We start from the raw sequence: 11,201 nt of genomic DNA on the forward strand, positions 1-11,201 counted from the left end.
TAAAAAAATTAATCTACATTATAATTAATAAGAATAATATCCAAAATCGTGGGAGAATAATTATTTCGATAAAAAGAAATAATAATTAATAGCTCGAGATACAAAAAAAAAAAGGAAAAAAAAAGAAAAATTACTTAAAAGCATATAATTATTACGGGAAGAACAAAAAACTATGCATAAATGTAACACGCGTGTGTAAATGGAGAGGGATAGGGGGGGGGAGGGAAGCAGAGAGGCTAGTAGGAAGGTAACAACTTGTTGAACGTGAAAAACAAAACGATAAAGATCCTTGACTAAAATTTCAAACGTAATTTTCGCGTTTCGAGTTCCCGCACCCCTCACTCCCTCCCCCACACGGCTCTCGCTCTTTTTGTTTTTTAATCTTTTTCTTTTTTTTTTCTTTTAATATATTTTTTTTCTTTTTGCTCCCTATTAAGGAAAGGTACCTTCGTTATCACAAAATATTAGCTGTTCTGTCCTGGCTCGCTTAATAACTGTCTTCTTGCCGAGCCAATTAGTGCGAACGGGTTGCTCAACCCGGAGCGGATAATCTATATTTAATTACCCCTTCACCCTCTCACGCGAACACACGACCTTTTACGGCTTAAAATATACGCATATATATAATAGAATGGGAGAGAGAAAGAGAAATGCATATACGGTACACCAGCCTAATAGTCGACTGCATCGAACAAGTGAAAATAATTAGTCCAATATATATATATATATATATATATATACATATGTATGTGTATATAAGCGAATAGAAAATCCTAGTGACAAAATTAAAAAAGCATATATATGAATTTATATATATTATATGTGTATATATAAGGACTATATATATATAATATGTATGGATATATGTGTATGTAAAATTTATATGATAAATATATATGTGTATGTAGATATATATTATATGTATATATAAGTCTTTTCTATTTCTATACTATATAATATACTGGTTGTTACATTTTGAAATAGATACACGTATCCTACGATTATATAAATAAACATTTATAATTTTACTCGATTTTTATGTGTGTGTATGAAATCATATATAATATATATTTATTATTACAATAATTATATAAAATTTCATATATCGATAAAGAAAAATTGATATTTAATTGAAAAATTTTGTTATGTTTAAAATCGTATAAAAAAAATAATAACCAATTTTCAATATATATATCTTTCTTTTCTTTTTTTTGTTAAATATTCATAATATTCAATATATTGGTTGGAATTGTATGAAATGAGACACCGGTTATATGGCAGAAAAATTTGCCAACGTAACTAAACGATTTTAATCCAACGCGACTTATCACCTTTCTCTCTTTCTTTCTTTTTTACATACACACACACACACACACACATATACACTCACCCACTCACCCGCCGCACAGAGTCACAAATATCTATATAGATCTACGTATATATGTGTATATATATGCATATCCTATGTAGATTTTCACAATTTGGAGTTATTTTCAAGCGTAGTATGGGGTAGCAACGATTAAAAGGGAAGATTTAGAATGTCACCATGCCGTAAGTTGAATTCCTATTCTCCCTCCGACAAAGGGATGATCTTTTCCAACAGCAAAAATGTCGAGAATAGAAAAAAGAAAAAGAGAAAGAATGATAGAAGATGGTTTCATCCCTTATCTACGGAAGGATAAGGGGAAGAGAATTGGAAAGGGGTGGACATGCGGTGAGAAAAAGGAGAAAACAAAAAAACGGAAGAAAAAAGGGAGGAAAATGAAATCCAAAAAGGATGCCATTAGATCGGATATACACACACACACGCGCACACATATGTATAAACAAATACATTGTGTACTAAAAATTAGGAAACATTGATTGATTTTAATTACAAAAGTCAAATACAACCCCATAAATATTGAAATAATTATATCGTTGTTATTAAAAATAATCTTATGACGATTTTTCAAGGATCCTCAAAATTTTCTTATTTTCATAATGATTCTCGTATAGGTTTCTTTTTTATCTCCCCCACTCCCTCCCCACCCTCTCTCTCTTCCCAGTTAATAACAAATGCATTTATTGAACGAATTTTTTAAATCGTCTTTGATCATTTTTACGAGTAATATGGGGAAAAAAAATATTCGAATATAATAAAACACTCGATAAAACTATAATAATTAACAGGACAATTTGAAGAAAATATATTCGTTCGTTAAAGGAAAGAGAAAAAAGGAAAAGAAAAAATATTAATACAAAATATATAAAACGTAATACTGGTAAGGTTTTAGTTCTGTTTTCTATTTTTTTTTTATACAAATATCTTGTTTTTCCAAATTTAAGTAGAGATCATAAACTTTTGGCTGGTAATGTATATTAATAAGCACGTTTTTCGATAATTATGCGAAACGTGAGTGAGAGAGTAAAAGAGAGAGAGACAGAAAATTACTTTTATTAACGTTAAATTTGATAGAAACGAATGTTCGAGAAAAACAAACTATCTAATCAATATATATATAACTGCTTACATACTTTTCCGCGTTAATATGATAACCCTAAAGAAGACCTCATAGCTGATATTATAATACTATTTTCATTATTAAATTATCTTGCTAATGAAAGAAAATAAATAAAGAAAAAGCAAAATGTAAAAAGAATGAAGAGAATAATAGATGAGCGACGAGTTTTATATATAAAAAAAAAAGAATCTAAAACTCGGTGTGTGTTAAGCTTGGTTATATATAATATTTTACAATGACAAGAAATTAAAAGATAATATTATAGTATGACAATGATGCGTACGTTGTCATAATTTTTAAAACGATTAGTAGATTTTAATTCTTTATCTCATACAATTTTTCTTCTTTTTTTTTTTTTTTTTTTTTTTTTCTAAAGAAAATATTATTTTCAAATGGACAAAGTATCCGTAATTAATTTTCACAAATAATTTTATTATTTTAACTACATCCAACGATATTATTATTATTTGGGAAAATTTCTTTTCTTGTAATTTTTTTAATTTCACGTATTATATTTTCTCGCATAATGCATCGGATAGAATTTTGTACAAAAAAATTGTTGCATTTTAATTATACTTATTTCTACTTATGGTTCTCTCTCTCTCTCTCTCTCTCTCTCTCTCTCCTTTTTATAAAATACAGGAATAAAATATTACGAAAAATACTGTATTCTTATTTTTAAGTATATTATATATTAAATATATTATTTCAATTATACTAATATAAAAAATGTGAAAATACTTTAATTCCAAATAGAATTTCTTTTTCACGTAAATACATGAATAAACATATTGTAAAAATTATTATTGATATCCTAAAATTAATAATTTTTAAATATATTATTTTATCTAATATATACGCGAATAAAAAATATAAATACAATTTCCTTTTTTTTTATTGTTTTATATTTCCAAATATATTTCTCACTACAAAAAAAAGTATATTTAAAATATATGACAGATCAATTAATTAAAAACCTTTCCATCTTTGATTCTTTTATTTTATTCTACGATCCCAAAAGACCCTTCGAATGAAAGATATTTTATATACATATATATATATATATACATGAACATATATAGATGAATAGATAGAAACAAGGAAGAGAATCGAGCTGACGAGCGTTAGGGTGAAAGGCCCCTTTCTAGCGGTGAATCAACCCTCGACACAAATCGATAAACTACCCCTGTTTCCATTTGTTAAGACCTTAGCCGTTCAAAGGTATTCAGAAGTGTTCAAGACAATTTATCTCGGCATATAAAAGGGTCACAACGATCTCTTCTATATACATCCTACACCCTACACCCTACACCCTATAGCCTATACCCTATACCTTCTAATCGTTTAGTTAATCGACCCGATAAAACCATCACCGATACAACATCAACCCCGTAAGAAAACAACAAAAACAAAACAAAAATAAACAAAAGAAAACAAATGAATGGGAACGAAACATTTTAACGAATAAACTTTACTATTACAAATCGTACTACATTACTATTTATTAAAAACAGTGTAAGAAGAAAAAGCCATAAAAATTTATAAATTAAATAATATTTATACAAAAGTGTCAATTCGATCGAAACCAAAGAAAACATTTAATTTCGCTAGAATAGTTTTTTATTTATTTCATTTTCTTTTTCTTCTTTTCCTTCGTTCAGAATAATATTCGCATCGAACGAATGCAAGGTAAATTGATTGAATAAGTAAATATAAATATATAATGAGGTATAATTAATTGATAGAAAACAAAAATTACGGATCGTAAATAAGAGAAACGTTTTATTAGACAATATATATATAACGATTTATAATTATAATTATTATTATTTATCGTATTTCTGTCTCTATAAATATTCTTTCTTTTTTTTTGGTAGAGAATCATAGCAATTAATAATATCGATCGAATATAATAATATAAGTATCGTAAACTTGATTAATTATTCATACGCGTGACGTTTAAACTAATTTTAATAATAACGAAGTTATATGGATTAATAAAAAATAAATAATACCAAACCAAAAAATACAAGGATAGAAAAGATGATTTTTCCATCAATCGATTATTATATTTCAATTTAATCGATATTCTCTTTAATACTCGAATTATAAATATTATAATAATATATTTGATACTTAATTCGAGATGTTCTTTACTTTTGTATGCTTTTGTACCTCTTGAAAGGTTCTCGAAAAAGAATGTTCTGACGTTTATCATAATTGCATCTTGCGGTTTTCTCTCCACCCTTCTACTTCTTCTACTTTCTCTTGAACTTCTATACTCTTGCTTGCTCAGTTCTTTTTATTTTATGGTACGAAACTAACGCATTTCCGAACAAGAATAGAAGAGAGTTAAAGAAAATTAGTATCCGGAATTTGAGTTTTTTTCATTGAAATACTAGTAACCGTGAATTATGTATAAGACGATTTTCATTCCATTTTTTCTTTCTTAAGTTTTAAAATAAAATTGTTAAAAACTTGTTAAGATCCAATAAATATTATAATATTAATATATTACAATATAAATATAATTAAAATATAAAATGAAACACACAGAGAGAGAGAAATGAAAATTATACAAAATTATTTGTCTTGCTTATAAAAACACTGTCATAATTATTGTCAAAACAAAAATCCTTAAGACCTAGTAAGATCCCATAGATATTATGACTCTCTTATCTTCAAAAAAAGGGAACTTAATATCACCAATTTATCGTTTTCGTAAGAGCCTATATAAAGAGGCTTTTACTATACAGGTATAGCAATCAAGCAAGCATGCATGCAAGAAACCAAGCAAGCATGTAAGAAAGTAAGTAAGCAAGCAAGCAGGCAGGCAGTCATAGGGTCTTTCCTTCGTTGTATACGATACTACCAACCCTTTATCCCCCAACCAACCCCTCAACCAACCCTTATTTGTCTCTCTCTTTCTTTCTTCGTCTTATTCATCAACCCTTATATCGTTTCTCTCTTGAATGTATACGATACACGTCAAGTATATGAGATGTGTACCACTTTATAGCAATCTAGGCCATCAAACAACCCTAATTGAATTTACTTACACACAATTATTGTCACTAAAATTGATCGCAAATAGAAAAATTATAATCATTTGTACACATTTTATAAATATAAATTAAATAATAGTATTTTAATATATTTTGTTGAATAAAATATCTATTTGCCTAAACACATTTTTTCTAAAATATTTTAATATAATAATGAGAAAATGATTAAACTATATGATATAATAATTGTAAAGAGTAAAATGTTTGTTAATGTTTAATAAAAAATAACAAAGGAGAGAGACAGAGAAAATAAAATGCACACACTTACCAAAAATACAAATTCAATTCAATATAATTGATAAATTACAAAATTAATGATTATTTTAATGAACAAGAGAGAAAAAGTATATGTTTCTTGGTACGAAACTGAATTCGTAAAGGAGAAAAAAATATGAGATTTTGTGGTAATTGAAAAATCCTTGAAAATAATATCGTGTACGAGGATAATCATTCTGTAGAAGATAATCTCGATAGTTAGATAGTATTAGTAATAGTAATAGTAATAGTAATAGTAATAGTGGTGGTAATAATAATAGTAATAATAGTAATAGTAAGAATCCAATTTTTTTTTTTTTTTTTTTTTTTTTTTTTTTTTTTTTTTTTTTTTTTCGAAGGAAAGAATCGAAGGGAGTATAAGAAAAAGAAAAAGAAAAAAAAAAAATAAACGCGAAAGAGAGACGGAAGTTAAAAAGAAAATAATAATAACGAGCAAAGGACGAAGCAGGGGCATGGGAAGGAGGAGGTGGAGGAGGAGGAGGAGGAGAGGGGGCGGAGGTGTTCAAACTCAAGAAAGTTCGATTATGCACGCGAGGATCCTTCGTAAGGAGGAAGATAAAAGAAAATAAAGGAAAAAAAAAAGCAAAAAAGAAAAAAAAGCTTTTATTCACGATAAATCGATCGAACTGATGGACCATGAACGAGACGATTAAAGGAAAGAGGTTAAATAGAATGAGGATTAAAAAAAATGAGACTGAAAAAGTATTATATCTCTTCTTATAATTCTTGAGAAATAAAAAAAGAAAGGAGAAAAAAGAAAAGAGTAAAAAATTACACACCAGAAGTTAAGTATCTAACAGTAAACCATCCTGTATATAATTTATAATACAAATACATTATTTATTTCTAAATGAAAGAAAATATTTTGTTCGTTATCCAATTGGGGTTAAAAAAAAATCTTATACTATATTAGGGTATGTGTGTTATTCTTTTTTTTCTTTTAAATTAATAAAAAATGTTCATTTGACGATTCACGGTAAGAATACATGAATTTTTTAATATTGAAACATACAAATCGGTGTTAACTCTAAATTAATTCATTATTATTTTATATATATATATATAAAATATTAATATAATAATATATGTGTGTTATTATTATTAATATATTAATAACAAGTTATGCATGCTATTTTTTGTTTTTTCCCTCCCCCTCGATTTTTGTTTTCGCTTTAGAAAATAATAAAATAAAAAAGAAAAAGAAGAGAAAAGAGAAAGATGGAAATTAAATTTCGAACGAATTATCTTCTTCCTTTTCGATCCTTTTTTTTTCTTTTTTTTTTTTGTTCTTTTACTTTCCTTTAAAAATATGTATTTCAAAATTAATATTTACATGTTGAGAGAATACTTTGTCAGTTTGAAAACTTTTTAAAATACCCAACCACCTAACACTCATACATACACACAAATACAGACACATCCATAAATATATATATATATAAGGGAAGATTCGTGTCTACTTGGAAAGAAAGTTGAAAAACTTTCTTTTCTTCTTCGTTAAGCGTGCGATAACGGAGTCCTCGTCCTCTCCGTCGTCGTCGTCTTCGTCGCTTATGGTCTCGAACGATAACGAAAAACTTTGAGAATTTTTAAAGAGAGAAAAAGAGAGAGAGAGAGAGAGAGAGAGTGTGTGTGTGAGAGAAAGAAAGACAAAAAGTTTAACTGTAAAATCGTAGAACAATTAATGTTTATAAGTGTATACGTAATATTACTTTGATATATGTAATACTTATTTCAATATTCTTATCTTTATAAAATACTCCCCAAAGTAATATTAAAAATGATTTGAATTTTTACAAACATAACAAATTTTAATATTGAATGAATAATAATAATAATAAAAAAAAAAAAAGCATACAAATGCACTTCCAACGTAAATACAAACGATTGTCAGAATCGTAATGCCAAATTTTTTGGCAAACATTTCATAGAAATTATTATTAGTAGTATTATTATTGTTATTATTATTATTATTATTCGATTTATACTTTGTCATGAAAAAATAATTTTTCAATTCGATGCAACATTTTTGATATAGAACACATTTTGTTTTTGATTAAATGTAATATATTAAAACAATCAACAACTATCATATTAGTAATTTACAAATATACTATCTTTTTAAAACGCGATTCGCGCTATTATTCTTTTGTTGGTTTTCTTTTTGGTTTTCTTTTTATTATTTTTTGTTTCCTTTTTAGAAGAAGGAAAGTTTGTATTGTTTAAAGGAGTAAGTTTTAGATACTTCGGTATTTAATTAAAATGAGTTTTAGATGTTTCCATAGAACGGGCATTCCTTATCGGGTAAATATTGACACGTTGGTGTTGGTGGTACCTCGCACAAACATTTCATACAAGATGAAAAATCTTCCGATGATTGGCTCAATTCATCACCGAGATGCATTTTCAAATTACCGAATTTACACGTCATTTTTTCTGAAATATTATATAAACAAAATTAATCGAAATTGTTATTGTGTTTCCTTAAACCTTATTCAATATTAACATTAAATAAATACACTCGAAATGAGAGATCATTTTTCTCAACAATTTAAAATTTTCAAGATAGAAATCTTTGTTTCTATTATAATTAAATAAATTAAATAATCGTACCGTCCTCGTTTGGTCCAGCATGTTTAGCTTCATCGTGATTATGAATGACAGTGTCATTTGAATTTTCTGTCGAAAAATAATCGAACGTTTGTATATTTTACGTTTCCAATGAATTTCAACGAATTGTTAATTATTTACAGGTAATAATCCATAAATCAATTGATATTAACATTTAATGATTTGGAATTGTTATTACTTGACAATAATTAATATTATAATATAAAAATAAGTAAATTAAAAATAATTTATTAAATGTTCTCTCTGATCAATTGATTAATGGGACACCAAGTATATCTACTCACGGCATCTCGTAGCAAAATTACAACTCTTTTGAGGTGTTTGGTCAGAGTAATAAACAGGTGCGCAATTATTCTGAATGTTACCAGGATTTCGAAATTCTGGATTACAATAATCACGATTTGGTTTCTTGCAAAACGGTTCAACGTTCTCTCCTATACAAAATTAATAAATAAATAATTAAATAAATAAAAAGTTCTACTTTTTTTCTCTCTCTATTCTATTTTTTTGTTTATGTATTGTGTCCTTTCGTTTGATCAATTCTCACCTTTGTAATCAGGTTGACAATAACAAGTATTATCGGGATTAGATTCGTCTTTGAAATATTCACCGTCCAAATAAACTTTACCGTTAACTTCGCACTTCGGTCTTTCTTTAATATCGTCGACTAGAGAAAATAAAAATAAAAATAATAATAATAATAATAATAATAATAATAATAATAATAATAATAATAATAATAATAATAATAATAATAAGATAACTCGTCGAATTTAGTATTATTGATATAATCAAATCTCGTCATCTTTCTTACGTAAGCACATCAACACACACGCACGCACGCACGCACGCACACTAGACGACTGTGTGTTTGACTAAATATATAAAGATTTCTCACTTTCACTATATTCGAAATATAATTTAAAAACTCACGACAAACTTGTGGCCCAGGACAACACTTGTCCGGTGTATGTTTAAAATAACAATTTGGTTCAACGGGACCATGGAAACAATCGACTATTGCACACGTGAACGAAGCGCTAAAAATAAATTTATTTTATTATATTTTATATAAAAAAAAAGATTAAAAATAAAAAAGAATAAAACACGATACGATACCCGAAAAAAATGCATATTTCGAAATGCGAATAAAATCATTTAAATATTATTCAAATTAGATATGATTTTTATTTACGTTAGAAAAAAAAAAAACAATTATAAAAAACACTTACACCCCATCGTATCCGTCACGACAGGTACAACCAATATCGCAAGGATTAGTATCTTCCTCTCTTAATTTTTCCCCGATTGCATATTCGTGACCATTAACATAACACTTATCCTTAGATCTTAATTTCAACTTATCACAATCGTAACGAATAGCACAACAGTCACCTTCTTTCTCATAAATGGGATTGCAACCCAAACTTTTGTAATATTTCAATGGTCCGGGACATTTGCTTGGATCACATGCTTCGTAATTAAATCATATTAATATTATATATAAATAATAATAATAATAATAATAATAATAATAACACAACAATAATAATAATTAAAATAAAAATAAATTCATCTCTGATTTTTCATCACGTTCCTATATATATCCAATATAAGATAATACAATAAAAATTAATTTTTGTTTTTTATTGTAAACGTTAATAATAACGATACAAGAATTTCAAATTAAATTGATTACGATTAAAAATGAAGAAAAATCTCTCTCTTTCTTTTTTCAACGAATTTTTTTCCATTTGACATTATATTTTTTTTAGATTCTATTATATTTCCTTTCTCTTTTTTTCTTTTTTTTTTTTTTTTTTTTTTAATATTTAAACTCACCTTGCTCAGCGTAGATGGGTACGATAATAAAGAGAAGAAAAAATCTCGCACATTTCTCAAATAGAGAATGAGAATTACAACGTGTCGTCATGATCGAGGATCTCGCGAAAACTCGTCGTCGTTCTTAGTCAACCTCGTATCTTTTATACTTTCGAATAGTCTCTCTGTTATACATATATATATATATATACACGCACACACAAACACACACGTATCTATACACAAACATTGGTACGAGAAATAGAATCGAAGAAGAGGGATATAAAACTGTGTGTGCATACGTACACATCCGAATGTATTAACGTATGTGTGTTAAATGGGGAAGGAGGAAGGATGACGGAGGGATGAAGAGGAGGAAGAGGAGGAACAAGAGTTGAATAAAAGTGGGAGTATTGGTTGGTTTATCAGCCGCTAGTCTAACATAAGAGACTTTCCGTATATGTGTGTGTATTTTGTATGTGTTTGTAGGAACTCATATATTCAATACATTTTAATATACTAGTGTATGTGTGGGAAAACTCGTATTACTTCGATTCACTACATTTAAACAATTTCAATATATGTGTGTGTGTGTGAAGTAAAAGGGGGGAAAAGAAGAGAAAGAAAATGTCAAGTATCTTTGATATATTAATTTATTATCCGATCCCAAAGAAAAAGCCTTGAAAATAATAACCTATCGTTATTACTATTGTAGAAAACTATTCGATAATCATTGTGAGTTAATTATTAATTATATATATATATTATTATTATTATTATTATTTTTAATAGCATTATATAGTATTATTTTTCTTTCGAAAACTTTTCTATCGATCTCGATTGTTTAAGGTTTTTTATTTTTTCAAGAAATATATATATATGATAATGTAATAATAAAATTATT

The 11,201-nt window shown here is 27.0% G+C and overlaps 2 protein-coding genes across 3 annotated transcripts in view; both read right to left on the reverse strand.

The window, feature by feature from the left end:
* LOC106787545 overlaps nt 1–11,201 on the reverse strand; it is a 143,311-nt gene that overhangs the window by 27,495 nt on the left and 104,615 nt on the right. The window lies entirely within an intron of this gene.
* Nucleotides 7,890–10,492, reverse strand: LOC106787546 (kielin/chordin-like protein). The gene is made up of 7 exons (XM_014749971.1): nt 10,319–10,492; nt 9,709–9,949; nt 9,410–9,516; nt 9,024–9,143; nt 8,761–8,910; nt 8,459–8,524; nt 7,890–8,281 (listed from the first exon to the last, which is right to left on the reverse strand). Exons 1-7 carry the CDS (start codon nt 10,407–10,409, stop codon nt 8,115–8,117), a joined length of 942 nt encoding a protein of 313 aa, XP_014605457.1. The 5' UTR covers nt 10,410–10,492; the 3' UTR covers nt 7,890–8,114.

The sequence above is a fragment of the Polistes canadensis genome, unplaced genomic scaffold, assembly GCF_001313835.1.
Source record: "Polistes canadensis isolate GaletaPanama2010 unplaced genomic scaffold, ASM131383v1 scaffold_104, whole genome shotgun sequence".
In the NCBI taxonomy this organism is placed as follows: Eukaryota; Metazoa; Arthropoda; class Insecta; order Hymenoptera; family Vespidae; genus Polistes; species Polistes canadensis.

Coding starts and splice junctions, on each gene's coding strand:
- LOC106787546 (XM_014749971.1), bottom strand. CDS start 10,409: ATGACGACACGTTGTAATTCTCATTCTCTATTTGAGAAATGTGCGAGA. Junction 9,950..10,318: donor ACCCATCTACGCTGAGCAAG/GTGAGTTTAAAT, acceptor TTAATTACGAAG/CATGTGATCCAAGCAAATGT. Junction 8,525..8,760: donor TAATTTTGCTACGAGATGCC/GTGAGTAGATAT, acceptor ATTTTTCGACAG/AAAATTCAAATGACACTGTC.